Raw genomic sequence first — 18,699 nt, 5'->3', positions numbered from 1 at the left:
GTAGAAAATGGGAGTGAGGATGAAGCCCCCCCCTTCAGTGACCAAGACAGACCACATTAGAAGGGGAAGAGAAGCAGCTACATCTTGACCATATTGCCCCTCCCCCAAGCCAGTGAAGGACCATGTGGAGAGATCTCCCCTAATCCTCTGGTTCCTCCGGGGGTGTGTGTGGGGGGGAGAGAACCTAGGGGACAACCAGCACCAACAGCATTATTGGTCACTTGTGAGAGCCCCAACTCTGATCCGGCCCCACAGGTACTGCAGGGTACTCTGTGGTCTCAGCTACTGGGAATGTGGGAAGGGCTTGCACAATGAGCATATAAATCTTGGGGGACCCACCTGATATGCCCAAGTAGTAACCCAAACCAGAGGCTTTGCTCATTTGCAGAACCAGATCAGTGGTGTACTCTGGCCAGTGAACTCCAAATCCGCCTGATTTGGATCCTCAAAATGAGTTTTGCTGGTTCTAGAGCCTGGTTTGCCCAATCCAGGCAGGGAGCTGAGTCACAGCCCCATTTGTGGAGAGTGTCTCCAGGCTCCATCTGACCACAGGGGCTGGCCACAACTCGCTGAAGCTGTGTGGTCCAGGGATGCTTGAGCAGAGAGGTGCGTGGACAGAATGGATTGCCCCCAGATCAAATCCAGTAGAGGGCATACAGGCAGAGGGAGTAATCCATAGCCAAGGCTGAGGGTAGCCCCAGCTCCTCAGTGGGAAACCTTGTTCAAGAAATTTAGAGTTGCCTGAAGCAATCCCTTCCCTGCCCACCCAGACAAGGGAGCAGAGACACAATTCTACCCCTAGAAGAAAACAGGAGTAAAGCTCCTTGACATAGCCTTTGGCAATGATTTCTTTGATATGACACTAGAAACAAGCAGCAAAATAAAAAAATAAACAAGTGGGACTAAATGAAACTAAAGTACTTCTTCTGCACAACAAAAGAAACCATCAACAAAGTGAAAAGACAACCTATGGAATGGGAAAAAAAATATTTGCAAACCATATATCTGAGAAAGGGTTAATATCCAAAATATATAAAGAACTCATACAACTTAATAGCAAAAGAACCCAAATAACTCTTTAAAAATGGGCCAAAGACCTGAATAGACCTATTTCCAAAGAATGCGTACAAAAAACCAACAGTACAAAATAAAGATACTCAACATCCCTAGACATTAGGGAAATGCAGATTAAAACCGCAATGAGGTACCATCTTATGTCTGTTAAAATGTATATCATCAAAAAGACAAGAGATAACAAATGCTGGTGTGGATGTGGAGAAAAGCAAACATTTGTGCATAGTTGGTGGAATTGTAAATTGTTACAGCCACTAAGGAAAACAGTGAGGAGGATCCCTAAAAAGTTAAAAATAAAACTATCATATGACCGGCAATTCCAGTTCTGGAACAATATATTCAAAAAACACAAAAACACAAACTCAAAAGATAACTGCACCCCATGTTTATAGATACATTATTTATAATACCCAAGACATGGATACAACTTAAATATCCATGGACATTACACAATGGAACATTATTCAGCCACAAAAATGAGAAAATCCTATCGTTTGTGATGTGGATGAAACTTGAAGGTATTATACTAAGTGAAATAATTCAGAAAAAGACAAATATTGTACGATCTCACCTATACGTTAAATCTTAAACACACACACACACACACACACACACACACACACACACACACCACTAATAGAAAAAGAGATCAGAGTTGTGGTTACCAGATGTGGAGCAGGGGGAGTGGAGATTGGAGGAAGATGGTCAAAAGGTACAAAAGTCCAGTTATAAGATAAATAAGTACCAGAGATGTAACATACATGATAACTACAGCTAACACTGCTATATAATACATAGAAAAGTTAAGAGAGTAAATCCTAGGAGTTCTCACCATAAAGGGAAATTTTTTTCTTTTGTAATCATTTCACAATATATGTAAATCAAACCATCATGCTATATACCTTAAATTTGCACATTAATATATGTCAATTATTTCTCAGTAAGACTGGAAAAAAAGATGTAATTAATCAATGGTGGATGAATATACTGATGTAGGACAGAGTAGCATGGTCAATTGTAGAAACTTATTTGGTTACTCATTCTTTTTAAAAAATATTTATGAAGTCATTACTATGTGCTAGACACAGATCTCCATTTGAGAGAGACAGGGAGGCGTGGCCAATAGAACCAACAGTACCCTGCTATTCTCTCTGTAGTGCTACAGAGAGGGAAGAGGGGAGAGGATTTTAAAAAATCAAAAAGAAAAAAAAAGTTTTTACAGAGTAGTAAGCAATGGTGTGCTGGTATACCAACATTCTGGAAAAAACAAACAAAACCCAACAATCCCTGTTTGTAGTGCTTGTGAATTTCTCACCACATACCATGGCTGATTTCAAGCTACCGATGGTTTAAGAACCAGCTCACATTATTCTCATATGTTGAACAATTGGCTCTAGAGAGCCAGCATATGTTGAGTCTGACCACTAAGTGCCGACAAGATACTAAGATTTGGAGAACTGACAACTGTCCACTTGAGGTAGAGCGCAAAGGAGAGATCCCTCAGAGAAGGTGACATTGAGCTACCACATAAACGCAGAGAAGAACCAGGAAGTGGGGGGTCAGATGGAAGAACACTGCAGAGAGATATATGCTAAATGTCTCAAGGCAGGAAAGTACTTGGTACATTTGAGATACAGGAAGAGCCAGAATATAGATTTTTAATTTATTTTTCCTTCAGGAGACAACCTTAAGATCAAAACCCTCTTAGCCAGGGTGACAGCAGTATTTTAAGAGAGCTGAATGATGAGTTGGAAGCTAAGATCAGATTTGGGTCTTTTATATACATTGTTTTTTGGGGCTGATTCTAAGGGGTGGGGGCAGGGAGGAAGGAAGGAAGGAAGGAAGATATATATATATAGATATATATCTATATATATATATAACTACATATATATCTATATATATATCTCATATATATATCTATATATATCTCATATATATATCTATATATATCTCATAAAGCTGAGTTTATAGAATGCAAAATATAAACAGAGATAAGTAGTATTTTATTTTACTAACATATATGTTTCTGAGAATTTCCATTCCAGTTACTTGAGTTTACATTTCTTCAATCTTGCTGACCCTACAAATTAACTAGACCTTGAAGTTTTGTTGCCACATTAAGAGGACTAGTAACTTAAACATGCTATGCTGAAATATATTATCAGGCTAATTTGGGCAGTATCTGGAGAAAATATAAATCATATTGTAGGAACAAAGCAAGGCGTAATTGGACTGAATTTCTTTAGCAGTTTTGGCTGTCTTTCCTCTCGGAGACAAGATGGCAAAGATGATTCTGTTCTGTTATTTTATCCTGTGCAGGTACAGCTGGGGAGAATCCAAAACAATATTTTAAGAATGAATCAGTTGGAGTTCAAATTCAGGCTTGACAAGTGAACAGCTCCTCCTGAGTGAAAATAAATCCAATTGTGAAGCAAACGAAGATTAGGGGGATTAAATGTCACATGTGGAAGATCTAAGAGTGGATTTGTTTTTTATTATTAAAGATATTTTTATGGGTTATTTGTATGGGGATCAGCCTCCTTTGTTTTTTCTAAATTGAGATGAGCCAGGATGTCTCTGGGGCAGGAGCGATTTTTGCTGCATGCCAGGATGTGTGGTTTTCATTTCAGTATTATATGCTTGCGGCTCACCATCTTGAGAAAGGAATTATGACTTGTCGATAGTCTCACAAGGAATTAGTTGTTATTAACATGTTAGCTATATTAATAGTTACACTGCTATCTTCATCCAAGTGACTAAATTTGTACATACATTCAAATTGTTTTAATGGTAATGCTCAACATTTACGTGGAATTATAAGAAGTTCAAAGCAATAGTTAACACAACTGAGTTATTTTCAAAAATGTGAGTTATATGAGAGTTGGGTTGTCAAAGCTAAAAATTAATTTTTCCCCTTATTGAATAAATTTAAAAAATCAGCTTTTTTACTGATAAGCTATCCTTCTCTACCAATAATACCTAAGAAAAATATCTTTATTTTGGAATTATTTAAAGCTATGAATCTCAGACTATTTTACTTTATTCTTTAAAATTATGTATTGACTTACTTCCCTAGAATTACAATATATTCCTGAATAATATAATCTTTGAAATAAAATAACACATGATACTGCTATTTAGATACAAGACAATATAAAAGCTTTAGAAATCACTTACTAAACTGAAGGATCCTAAATAATTATAAGAATTCAGATTCGTTGCTTCCAGCTCTATGCTCTTCTATTAATGAGTAAAAGCATTAATTTCATGTGAATTTAGATTCACACTTCAGAGTATACCAAAAAGACCATCTTGTTGGAAGTTCAACAGAAGAGGCTAGATATTTTGTCTGAATCCACATGGAAAATAAAATTATAGAAGCTATTCATATTACTCAGGCCAAAAAATGCTCTCAGCCAAATCCTCACCACTATCATTATAATCATCATCACAATCAAGAAGAGCCCTTACTGAAGCAAGAACCAAATAGACATATTTAACTCTGGAATTTGAAAAAAAAAAAAAAAAGACTTGCATGTTTTACTTAGTGCATACTTCCCTTTTCTGTACATAAAATTCAGTTTCATTTAAAAGGGAAATTGTAAACTCAGCTTCATTTAAAATTCAAGTTATTGTCAAAATTTGGGGTTAAGAGAAATCTTTAGATAAAAGTATTTCAACATCACCCAAGAAAGCAGTCTTCCAAGGTCTATGGAAAATTTAATTATTCCATTGTTTTCCAAAGCAGGCAGCTTGGACAAAATTCTGCACAACGTTAATAGGTTTTGGTCAAAGAGAATTTGGAAAATGCTGCTAAATCCCCTTACCATGAGATTTCAGCTCTTTGAATATCCAGATATAAATTGTCAATCTATTCATTAAATACGCAGGAGCATATGTTGAAATACAGCCACGCGATGGGAGGACATCCCAGGCAGAGGGAAGATTACGAGCCAACATGAGCAGGTGGGAAAGCATAAGGCATCTTTTGAGAAACTGTAGGGAAATTCTGGAGTTGCAGGAGATAAATCTGGAAATGGAAGCAAAAGCCAGACTGTGGACGTTTTGAATTGAGAGACTAAATAGCTCAGACTTTTGAAAAAGTCAGTCATCACCCATTGAATGTGGTAGTTTAAGAAGATTAATTCAGCCTACATGGATAGCCTGGTTTGAAGGAGGGAAAATACTGGAGGTGGGGAGTCCAGTTCGAAGGTCCTAGCAGATTCAAGAGTGAGATTAAATATGAATGGTGAAAAGAGATTGCAAAATGAAGAATGAGAGCAAGCTATTGCAAAAGAATGACAGAAATGAGATACAGTTTCAAAGATTTTTAAAGAGCTCCTCAGGATATTGACAGTGACTTTAGTGGCCATAGTGGATATTTTGTAGTTTCTCTGTGTATCAGTCATGCCACATGTCCTGATAAAGGTTTTCTATCAGACAGGACCTACCATCCTTGACTATGTGGTTCATTTCTATTCATTCTTTAAGAATTCCAGCTCACTTGTCATCTCTTCTTTCTTAAATCAGATTTGTAGGTTCTCTTGATATCTTAGGTATACAAGTTCTAGAACACTTAAATCAGTGTGTTTTAAAGACATGTTGATGTGTCTGTCTCCCCAGTTAGAATGTAGGCTCTCTGAAGATAAAGACAAAATTGTTCCATTTTTTTACAACTAGCACAATAGCATGTAGCTGAAACTCAATCACTGGTAAACCTACAGAAACAAAACAAAATAAAACAAAAATCCAAATAGGTGCACAGATGAAATAGAAGGACTGAAGAAAGGTGGTTTTTTCAACATGTTGGAAAGCCAATGGAAAGAAGACTGAAGAAACTAACAAAAAGAGAAATTCATCAGGTAGAGTTTCAGAGTGCAAGGGAGGCTGTGGTACATAGATCAGGTGCAGAGAATTCATTCCCTTTGTAGTCCAAATACTTTCGACTGTTTTGAAAAGATGCCCTATGCTCTTCTATTTCCACACCTTAGATTCTTCTGTTTCCACGGTCAAGGATGCCATCCCATCTTCACCCTCTATTTCAACATCTACTTATGTATGTTTAAAGCACAGATCAAATGTAGCTATGAGTAACCATGAGAACCTTCTCTGGTTACTTATTTCTCTAAATTCCCAGTTATCTTTAGACACGGGGAATATATATAGTCTAAAGACCACCTATATAAAATCCTCTGGGAGTGATACTTATAGGAAATTTCTCTTTATAGACATATTACATCTAATAAATGGCAGAAGGATGATAGAATTAGAATCATCATTTTACAACTTCAAACGAAGTACGGGATTTAAACAAATGATCGTCTATGGCTACAAAACCATTAGTGGAAAAATGTAAGTGATGTGCTTAATGATGGATGGATCAAACTGGTAGCATCTAAACCCATTTCTCAAACTTACAGTCATAAAAATAGAGACAACTAGACATCATATGTCTCTCTATGGAAGGATACAAAATGCCTTGTGATATATTTTTGCCAAGAAAAAAATATGACCTGAAATTTGATCAGATCTCTATATGTAACAATCACTTTAAAAGAAATACAGAAGACACAGAAAATGAAAAAAAGACAGCACTGGCTTGTCTTCAACAAAACCCTGAATATATCCAGTTTTTTCAGCAGATAAATTTCAAGAAGTCAAATGGAAAGAGGGAATGGAAAACCTGTCATTTAAATATATATTAAAAGAAACTTAAAGACGTGTCAACCAAAAGTGTGGATGTTTCTGGATCCTGATTTCAAGAAACCCAAATTTAAAAATCATTTATGAAACAACTAAAGAAACAAGATCACCAACTGATATTAAGAAACTACTGTTACTTTTTAGGTATGATAATGGCTATGTCATGTAAGCACCGTTCTCCATCTTAAAACCCACTCAGACGAAATAACATGACGTCTGGAATTTGCTTCAAAATAATACACAGTGGTGGCAGGTGTGGGGGGGTGAGGAGTGGGGATAGAAAGGAAAGGAGATTGGGGCTGGAGTTGGATGGTGGTTCAGTTTTAAATATGCTTGGAAAATTCCATTTTGTATCATTTTGAAATGCAAGTTCTTGGGCCCCCTCAGAGCTATTGAATTACAATACCTGAAGGAGAGTCCGGGAATCTGCATTATTAAGTCCCAAAGTGATTAAGATGCACACTAAGATTTGGGAATCACAGTCCTAAAACAGTTTATCCCATGTCCTTGCTCTTGTCTGAGAAATATGGCCAATTATAGACACATGCTACATCTTTAAAGTTAGAAACCAATTCCTTACATCTCTCAAGGCCAAATATTTTTGGTGCACTCAGTAAATACTGGCAATGTTAGTCAAAATATTTATTGTTGCTTACTCTGAATAAATATTTTAGGTCTAGATTATACAAGACTTACCCACACATTCCAAGATATCAGGTCTGATTTGCATCAGGAGTGTGTACCTCCTTACAGCTCTCAGCAATAATCCTCTGGCCAAGTGGGATTTCTTTCTTAGAGGTATTTAAGCCCCCCAATTCCTAAATGGCCAGTATCTCTGTACCTCATGCAACAAGGATAAAATCTAACAGGATAAGAATAATAGCCTCCTCTTTCATGGAGAGATGGAAATAGAGAATATTAGTAGCCATGTATATAATATCTAAACAGATAATGTACATATATGACGTCTTAAGAAAAAGAAATGAAGCATTACTATCTGAATTACCTCTCAACTTAGTCTCCCCAAATTTTTGTTTGCTCATTTGCAATGGTTCATCTATTAAGTAACCATTTTGACTCTCTTAAGAGGGTATTTTGAGAATTATTTTTCCCACAGTCCTAGGATTCCCTAAACCTCAGAAGTTTTGAAAGAACCCTATAATAGATTCTATCAAGTTCTTGTTCTGCCACTGACTAGTTAGGTGGTTTTAAATATGACACTCTTTTTACTGGGTTCTGGGTTCCCCATACGTATAATTCTCAAGTATCAGTCTACTTTTAGATCATCTTTAAATTCATCTACAGTTCTATGATACTTCTAGGAAAAAAATATTTCACCTAACATTTAAACAGAAAACAACCTTTCAAGTAAAATAAATAAATAAAATGGTTTCACCGGAGTATCTTAGATGTCAATAAATAAGGCCAAATGCACACATTCTATTCTGAAGGTATAAACCTAGGAATGAGAAGGATTCCCCCCACTCTGGCTTACCTGCTTATGAGCGTGATCATAAGAATTAATATGATTGTCAAACTCCTGGTGCTTGTGATACTGCTTGTCACATAATTCACAGTAAAAGTTTGCCTTTACATCTTCCAGGGCCTTTGCTGTGGACTTCTCCTTTTCTGGAAAATCCTTTAAAGAAGGCAAAAATGTTGGTTATATTTCTCTAATAGCATAACCAGATCTCAGGTTAATCCAATTGTTATTTAATTTTATTGTGACTGAAAGAATATGGTGAGGCTCATCAGTTTTGGGAAAATAATGGCACGTTGGAAATAACTTTCAGCTCAGCCTTATTCCTAACTTACCAACAAATAATAATGAACTCTCTCAAAGAAGGCCATACCTGGGGCACCTAGGTGACTCACTTGGTTAAGCATCTGACTCTTGGTTTGGGCTCAGGTCATGATCTCACAGGTCATGGGATCGAGCCCCATCTTGGGCTTCCCACTCAGTGGAGAGTCTACTTGAAGATTCTCTCCCTCTTCCCCTCCCCCAACTCACATACTTGCGATCTCTCTCTCTCTCTCTCAAATAAATAAATAAATAAATAAATAAATAAATAAATCTTAACAAAAGAAGAAGAACCCCATAACTGCAGTCTGGTCATTCTCTTTCTTGCCATCCATTTTCAGATTGTGGTTCTGCTGACTCACTACCATTTCCTCTGCCAACCCAATAACTGATTTCAAACACAAGCCCCCACTGTTTCCTTGAAGCACCCATTACTACGAGGTCTCTTCATCATAGCATTAATTGGGACATTGATTACAATGTTTTATATCCTTCATCTACTGCTTCGTGTATTTTAGCCTCACTGAAATTGTCAGTGTTTAGACTTGCTATTCTCAGCACACAAAGTCTATTCCCATCTTGTTAAATTGGTGAGCTCCTACTCCTTTCCCAATACCCAGCTCTTTGTCCCCTCTGGAATGCTTTCCCATGACTTTACCAGGAGGACAAAGCCTCCATTTTGTTGCTTGTTACCAAACACATCTATGACCATTCATAAACATTTCCTCTTCTGATATTACCCCATATATTTCTGTGTTTCACACAATGCCATCTCAGCCAACTTATCTATCTACTCCATACAGTCTCCATGGGTGAACTTCATTCACACTATAGCTAGGCTCTTATTTATCTGTAGGCTCTAACTCCAAGATAAGTTCCTTCTACAAGCATTGATTCATGTTAGATGCTGCCAATGGGTTTACCACATATTTTTCAAAATTATTACCCTTACGATTTTGACTATGCTCTATCTCAAACAGAGTTTTGGTCACATCTTTCCTCTGCTTAAGCTCCTCCTGAACAGGAGAGAATATAGTCAGAGGAATTATAATAGCATTTTATGGTGACAGTTGGTAGCTACACTTGTAGTAAGCATATATAGAAAGATGTTGAATTACTATGTTGTATACCTGAAACTAACATAACATTGGGTGTCAATTATACTTCGATTAAAATAATAAATAATAATAATATAATCTTCTTGAATTCTCTCATTGCCTATAGAATAATAGCGATGAGTACTTACTGAGCATAAACTATGTGCCAGGTATTAAGCTAAGTATGGGATGAATTCTCTCATTTATTCCTCACACCAACCCTATAAAACTAAGTTCTTTTTTAACCTACATTTTACAGATATATTAATCAGCACTTAGAATCACACACTCATGGTCACTGAGTTAGTAAGTAGAGAGGGGATTTGAATTCAAACACCCTATGCCTAACTCCCTTGTTAATAAACAGCTGTACTTTACCATCTTCCTTAGGGCCAGTCCTCTTAATGCACCATACAAACTCCTTCCTACCTCATTAGTGTCATATTGTATCAATCCATGCCCCCATATTACTCCCCTTTGATTCTATCACCAGACCTGTCACATGATATTAAATGATCTGTTTTCAGGTCCATGCCCATAGGTCCTCTGAGGGCAGGAACTGTTTTATTCATTTTTGTGTCCACAATGCCAAACATATAGTCTAGCCCAGAGTTACCTATTTAATATGTATTACATAAATTAATGGATAACAGTAGCTCACATGTTCATGCCTCCCATCATTCTGCAAGTTCTCTATTATCTTTCTGCCTAAATAAAAGAATGACTGGCACATGGAGGATATCAAGTAAATACACATAACAAATGAATGGACAAAATAAAGGATGGATTTTAGTTCTGTTTCTCTAAAATGACTAACCCTCTATATAAAGAAGTCAGGCCATAAATCTAAATCTCAGAGCCACTGCTGACCAGATAAGAAAGCAAGCACAGGGAAGAGAAGCGGATTATCACAGGTTGGGTGAAGTGACGGAATAATTAATTTGGACAGGGGCACATAATGATTCAAGCCCAAATATAAGATGCTAACACACATGGCACGAAGGCAGGAAAGACATGAGTACGATTAGCAAACAACAAAACTAGACCAAACATCTAGATTGCCTGAGAGAGTTAAAGAAGGAATTTGGTTATATTATCAGCTGATGGGGGATATAAAAACTACCAACAGGATGTAACCAGTAATGAGAATGTGGACTTCAATTTCAGGACAAAAACCCAGTTGCTCAAAGAATTGAAATAATGGCATGTTAATGTTGTCACTTGAGAGTTGAGGCTGAAGTACAACATTGAGGTAGAGCTAAATCTTTGGAACTGGTAGGCTGACAATCGGGGAAATCATTAGTTCTCATCTCATCTTTCACACTAGGAATTTTTTTACATGTGCTTTACATATTGTGTACAATTTCAAAGGCTGGATTGGAACTAGGGACTACTTGGGTTTACCCATAGTTTTTCTTCCTTTATTATAACACCGGAATGACAGCCTTAGAAAAGTGACCATATGCCTTGGACACTGAGCACCTGTGCCTCAGCGCTCAAAAGTGCCTCAGCTTCATTAACCAGAGGCAGGGTGGCAACTGAGAACTCAGAGTGGCTAAAAATATACTTTCATATTATTCCAGATTATGTAAAGGATTTTATAACAACAGCTCAATGACCAGGGGTGAGGCTCCTTCAGTTACTCTTAGTATCTTCATTTAAACAACATTTATTTCTAAAACAACCTTTAATTATGACATTAAATGAATTTCAGTGTAAAATTTCATAATTATAACAGAGTTCTACCAACATTTTAGCCATCTTCAGTGAATGTTCACATTTTATAGTCATCAGACTAAATTATATATCCCATTTCTTACTTCATTTTCTTGCCAGGAAATGGTGCTGCTATTCCCATTTTCCTTCCTTCTAAGGGATTAATGATATTCCCCAGGATATATTCTAGTGTCCCTATTAAGAGAGGAGGAATACACACGTGGGATATAAATGCCATTAGCAAAGCATTCATACAGAGTTCACGATCCAGTGTGTCTATCAAATACAGAAGTAAGAGCATAAATTTAACAGCAGGTGACTGGGGGTCAGAAATGGGGAAGCTGAGACCTGAGAAGAGAAATCTCAGGCAAAGGAGAATATAAGCCAAGAGTTGGGTAGGGCTAGAGGAATCACAGAAGAAAGGAAAAAAAATAAGCTTCCTTAAGCATCTTTGGCAAAATTGGAAACTGAGGTTGGAGCTGTTGCTGACTTTCAGTAAAAGAACCGTGATCCAGGGGCCCATGACACCACCCAGTGTGAGGTGGGCCTGTTTTCAAGTGTGAAGTTGGAGCTGAGTTGGTCTAGCTGTATGTACCAGAAGGCCGGAGGGTAAGGGCTCAGTCTAGTAGACTAGTAAGGGAAGTATCACATAGTCTAAGTCTACCATTTAGAAGGCAATTTATGTTTAGTAATTTCATGAGTTCTATCAAATCAGGCAATGGTAAAGCAGGGCCCACTTTCCACTGTGTCATGCTGCTTCATCCCTCCATTGAAACACATAATCATCCAACTAACCATTAAGCATTGATATATTCAAGAATTGCTAAAAATAGAACTACTCTACAATCCAGTAATCACACAACTTGGTATTTACCCCCAAAATACAAAAGTACTAATTCAGAAGGATATATGCACCCTTAAGTTTATTGCAGCATTATCTACAATAGCCAAATTATGGAAGCAGCCCAAGTGTCCATCCATTGATGAATGGATAAAGATGAGGTGGTTTATGTATACAATGGAATATTATTCAGCCATAAAAGGGAATGAAATCTTGCCATTTGCAATAACATAGATGGAGGTAGAGAGTATAATGCTAAGCAAAATAAGTCAGTCAGAGAAAGACAAATCCCATATGGTTTGACTTACTTGTGGAATTTAAGAAACAAAACAAATGAACAAAAAAAAAAAAAAAAGAGAGAGAGAGAGAGAGACAGAGAGCGAGGCAAACCAAGAAATAGATTCAAGTACAGAGAACAAACTGATAGTTACCAGGGGGGAGGTAACTGGGGGATGGGTGAAATAGGTGAAGGAGATTAAGAGTGCACTTATCACGATGAGCACTGAGTAATGTATAGAATTGCTGAATCACTATATTGTACACCTGAAACTAATACAACATTGAATGTTAACTATACAGGAATTAAAACGGAAAACTTAATAAAAATGAAAAAATAAAAATAAATAAAAGTTTGTTATTTAACAACAAAAAAGGAAACTCTTATTAAGGATCTTCTAAATGTCAATTTCTTAAAGGGTCTTGACCTCAGAAATTTATAGTCTAAAGGGAAACAATTACATGTAAAATACTAAACAACAATAAATTGCAATAGAGTGATAATCACAGACTGTTATAGAGCATTACCTAATTTGGACTACTTAAGAATAATTAGAGGAAAAAGTCAAGGTGTTTTTTTTCTCTTTCTCCCATAGCATTAGATACACTGTCAGCACTCAGAATGTCTTGTCTTTTTGTTAAATGACAGGATGTTTTCACTGGTCAAATAACTTGGAAGGCAACTTAAGATGACAATTGTTCCCTGAAATAATTACACAATCTTTAAATATAGAGAGACACAGAACAAATATGAAAGAAGTAAAAATAGCTAGCTATTCTCAGTATCAATAAATTAAAAAAAATTAAAAATTGAATAGAATTCACAATAATACACTTGACACACAAGACTTAACATACAATTTTATCTTTGACTTGCTAGTTATTCAAAGTTCTCTTCTCACACTTTGCCTAGAAGAGGGGGCTTTAGAAGCTTATTTAACAGAAAAAAATAACATTTATGAAGTGAAAGAAAGCTCCATGTTAACTATTCTCAATGATTCATTAAAAGGTTGAAAATGAATTATAAATTGAATATGACAGTTATCTTAACAAGAGTCATTTTTAAAACATTGGGTATTGCCAGTGGGCATTTTATGTTTCAGTTCAGTAGAATTCTGTAGTAATTAATTACTTTTAATAATTAATATTTTGGGTGCAGGGAGAGAAAAATGTACTTTTTTTACACCAAGAATTTTACATTCATGCAAATAACAGGTATGTGTGTAATGTGGCAAGAATGCTGCCTTAGAGTAAGGCATTTAATTAGAAATATGGGTGTTCTGCCACCAAATTATTTTATTATTGTAATGATGATTACACAGTAACACCCACTGAGCGTTCACTGTAAACCAGAAATCTGCTAAGCGCTTCACACTTGTTAACTCCCTTAATCTTCACAATAACCTTATGAAGTATTATCTATTATTATTCCATACAAAGATATGGAAGGCAAGGCACAAGCATGTTTAGAAACTCACTCAACACTGAAAGGCAGAAACTGGATTAAGAATCAGATTTGCCTGACTTCAGAGCTATTAATCATCATGCTAAAGGCTGCCCCAATTACTTAGCCTTCATCCAGAGGCCACAAAATTTCAAGCTACCTCTGCTAATTTTTTATGGATTTGGGTGATGCAGAGGCCCTAGCTCCCAGAGAGAGTAAGGGGAGTAATTATAATTTAAAAAATCTGTTAAACTCTTGAAGCTGAGAGATAGGCACTAGGAAAATACAAGGTGGTCGTCTTGTTTCGACTGGTTGTGAACATGTGCCCTGATTATTAAAAAGGAAGATAAAAAAATCAATTGCTGTTCTTCATATCTCCTTGATGGTAATACCAGCTCAGAGCATTGAGGATTGAATTCATATTCTTTGTATGAAAGCTCACATTTGACCTTTCACTGTTACGTGTAAGAGATTGCTTTAAGAATTCTAATATTCCCGAACCTGTTCTATTGTATTGGCCCCAAACAAAATCCTGCTTCAAAGAGAGTGCGTCCCCCACCCCGATTAAGTAGCAGTGGATTCAGAAAAGTCTTTGGTCCAAATTGTCTTCCTGAATCTTTGCAATGGACTGGGTAATGGAAAACTCACTTGGGAGGGCTTTATTCACTTATTTATTTTATTTTTGTGATAAGGAAAAATTATTCCTTGGAGACTGACTAGCTTGAGTCTCAGCCTCTCCTAGCAGTTTCAGTTATTTCAGTATAAATTAAGGGAATAATGAGTGGCTTGTAGGATTGCTGTGAGTATAAAATGAGTTTATTTTTAGGGAAGCACTTAGTACAGTGCATGGTAAAAGTAGGAGCTTGATGTCCAGGGATTCTGTGTGCATATGTGTTTATGTATGCATGTGCGCACCATGATATGCATATGACACCAGAAAATTATTTAAAAAACAGTACCATTCTCCCATGAGTCTACAAAGCAACTTTCGTTTTCTGATGGAAATTTGAGCTAGTGAGAGGAGCCCTTCTCATTCTCACCCCACCATCTCATAGGAAAGCAGTCAATCCCTGCTCATAAATGCAAATTTGGTTGACATAATTGGGATTTTCAGATGTTTTTATCTCATGATAACTGCTTAACTTTTGGACTTTTTTGGAATACCACACATTGTCAAGAGATCCTCATATATGCTCAGTTAACATTAATATCGCTAATATTGATTTTCCCAAAGACGTGACTGGCTTCTTTTATAGAAAGAATGGTCTTTGCATTATACAACATCTACCATGGTACTTGTTACTTAGAAAGCCTCAATAAATACTTGTTGAATAAGTGAAACTAATGAATTAAAAAAGCAATGCTATTCCCACTACATAATAGTGTGGCCTACCCTGGCCACGTACGTCTATCATGAATTAAACTGTTGAGGTGATGGTAGAATAAGCAGATGAGGATGCTAAACACATGGAACTTTCAGATTTCTAGAACAACATCTTTTAAAAAAAAATGTAGATTCTGAGGTCTAAGGAGCTTATTGAAGAACTAGCGTAAAGGAAGGAAGGGGAGCTCTGCACACAGATTCACGAGTACAACTACAGATTCTTGACTTCAGTACTCTTCCCATTTGGCCATAATCCACTCTTCTTAAAATTCATTAAGAATCAAGTGTGGGTTCCCCAGATTTGAAATAGAATACGACCAGAGTTACACCTTTCCATCAATGCCCAGGGCGGTGTGATGTCAGCCACTTCCTAGATTTGAAAGAGTGCTTTTCCCATCTTATTAATAATTCGTTTAAGGTGCCCAGATTAGAAGATTAATACAACCACATTAAATATATGAACTTGTCTCTGGGTAGCATGGTTGGGAGATGATTTGGCATCCTTTCTCATTTGGAAAGAAATGACAGATTTCTGACTTACTAGCAAGATGGCAGAGTGATGATTGCGTTTCTGCTCATGAAGTAACAATTAAATACTTAAAGTTTGCTTGTATAACTGCTTATTTTGGAAAAGCTTTCTAATTGGCTGCATTTGAACAGAGACTATTTTTGACCAACACATGCATTTCCACTGGAACCGCTGTTCATCAGCATTCTACACCACCAACTACATCTTCCTCAGCATAAATTAATATACAGTTCTTCCACCAGAAAAACAATTTAGAAAGAGAATAAGGCAGTTCCAGATGCACCCTAAGATAATCATAATAGTAGCTATTGCTTCATTGCTTACCTGAGCTTGTCTGCCATGGAGGCACAAAGGGGCAGGTATAATTTCGAGATTGCTTATTGATCGAATACAGATGCTACAATGCACATGTTTTAAAGGTCATGAATTGGTTTACAGAGGTTTTTAACCACCAATGAAACAGTAAAATACACATAAGCTGATGAGCCTTGCTGGATACAATATAATATTAGCTCATCAAGGTGCAAGGACCATCAATCTCTAATGGAGAATATTCCAGCCCTCATCAGTAAAACCAAACAGTATACTTGGGTTGGGGAGAAAAAGAGGATGCATGAAAAGATATGTAAATTAACCCAGGGTCAGGGAAGTGGTTGAATCCATTAAATAGCAGTCCTTGGCCTGTGAGCATCCATTAGTGAATACATGAATGAATAAATATAGTGAGTGAAGGAATAAATACATTTGATTTCTTTCTCACTTTTTGCCTGGTTATTTATAGTGCTAAAGGGAAGAGAATTGGAATGTCTGAAATATGGATGGTGGTGTCAAAACCCATTTAACTGTACAACTCAAGAGTGAATCCTAATATAAAGTACAGACTTTGGCTAATAACAACATATCAATATCAGTTCATCCATTGGAACACACTAACCCACCACACAAATGCAAAATGTCAATAATAAGGGAGATTAGATGTAAGAGTTGAGATTATATGGGAATTCTCTGTGCTTCCTGCCCCATTTTTCTGTAACCTCAAACTGTTCTTGAAAAAATGTCCATTATTTAAGGAAAAAAGTATACAACAAAATCACAAAATCACAATTTAATAGACCTGCCTTCACTGAACTCAAAGAAAAACAATGAATGGTGTAAGAATAATCAAATCCATGCTATGTTATGCATACAGCTGAGCTTGAGGCATGCCAAATGACAAATGTGAGCTGCTTTGTATGGAGAGATCTTGAGACTCAGTTCCTCTCTGTCATTTTCCTTGAGACAAAGAGCAGCCCTTGCCACCCTTCCAGAAAAGCAGGACCTACTGACAGACCACATTACAATCATTCGATCCACTAGAAATCCAAGGGCAAAATTTCTATATTTGAAAGAAAGATTCTAGGATGTATCTATTGTGTGGGTGTGTAAAATATGATAAGAAAAGGAATTTTCTTCCTCCAGACTGAAATACTGTTCCATTTATAAAGGTAGTAATTATCACCCCATCCATTCAGCCCACAGATATGTATAACTGTAATGAATATAGACATATTGCATTCATCTAAATTGAATACATTTAAATGAATACATCCATTGTGCATTAGAAAGTACCCCCATTTAGCCATTACTCCTGCTGTAACTACTTATTGTAAAAATGCAATTAATAGTGTCTGACATTTCATTTTCGAATAAGAGAAATCGATGAAAAATGTCAGGTAACTAAGTTTTCTAGAAAGTTACAAGTGACACCTGCTCAATTAAAACCATTTTTTAAAATTCAATATTCCTAACAGTTATTGAGGGGAGAAATGGTCATTCAGAGATGCTGATCTACACGTTATTTCACCTTTGCTTGGGAACTGACTGCAAGCGTGTGCTCTCAGATATATTCAGGTGTTTGTCAAGTGAGTTCTCATTCCCAGGCCTTTTCGGGTTGTCCTGGGTCTAATCTGTATAGTTCTAAAAAATTGTGTTTACATTCTTTATGTACTAAAAACAGGCCTGGAAACTCCTGAAGCAATGGACTGAAAATAGTACAATGCCAATGGCTTTGCTTTTAAGGACATGCAAGCCAGATAAATGCCCCAATGCCCAGGGCATTGTCTCTGTTTTCCTGAATGTCCGCTCTCGTGTCTGATAAAAAGTCTACTACATTTGGTTTACTTGTTCTATAACCCAGAGATGTTTAAAAAGTGAATGTGCTCACAAAGACACTTCATTATTTCAAACTGGCTGCTCCAGGCTTCTATCTATTGCAATTCTAATAGGTAATTTACTTTCAAACTTCGAGAAAACTAGCAATTGTGAAAGAAGCATGCTGTATAGAAGCTCTGTGACTCAAATCTTGAAATATTAACTGCAACCTGGGAAAATGTGTCAAAGAAAGGAAAATCTATTAAAATGTGAGTTTGGGAAAAAGGCATTCACATGGGCTCAAGGAAATGCTGTAAACTAGATTATGTTCATTTCAAGGTCATGAAATGATGTACAAAAGCCTGGCTCCATTGTCATATAATTTGGAAGAAATATTTGTCACTTATATTTTGTCCATTTATTATTATTCTCATAGAACTTTGCAAAATGTGGTTTAGTGACTTCAGAAATCCCTAAAAGCAAAGTCTGTATACCAGTTTTATGGGTACACACTTGCTTCTTTGAAAACAACCTAAAAACACTTGCCAGTTGAAGTCAGAAAGCCTGGTTAGCTGGAAAGTGTGGCCAAAGTCAATTTGTGTCATAATGGTGGTACCAATGGCACATCCCACCCAGATTGTGGCAAATAGACTATAGTCGTTACAAATTTTCACTGCTTGAGAACTTGGAGAATTTGTACT

The 18,699-nt window shown here is 36.6% G+C and overlaps 1 protein-coding gene across 1 annotated transcript in view; it reads right to left on the bottom strand.

Moving 5' to 3' along the window:
• Nucleotides 1-18,699, bottom strand: part of ZNF804B (zinc finger protein 804B) — a 712,281-nt gene that overhangs the window by 86,887 nt on the left and 606,695 nt on the right. The window contains exon 8 of the mRNA XM_057304168.1: nucleotides 8,276-8,419. Within this exon, the coding sequence (XP_057160151.1) occupies nucleotides 8,276-8,419 (144 nt within the window). The remainder of the gene's footprint in view (nucleotides 1-8,275; nucleotides 8,420-18,699) is intronic.

This window comes from Ursus arctos, unplaced genomic scaffold, assembly GCF_023065955.2.
Source record: "Ursus arctos isolate Adak ecotype North America unplaced genomic scaffold, UrsArc2.0 scaffold_3, whole genome shotgun sequence".
NCBI lineage: Eukaryota > Metazoa > Chordata > Mammalia > Carnivora > Ursidae > Ursus > Ursus arctos.
This window is presented reverse-complemented; position numbering and strand designations above follow the sequence as displayed.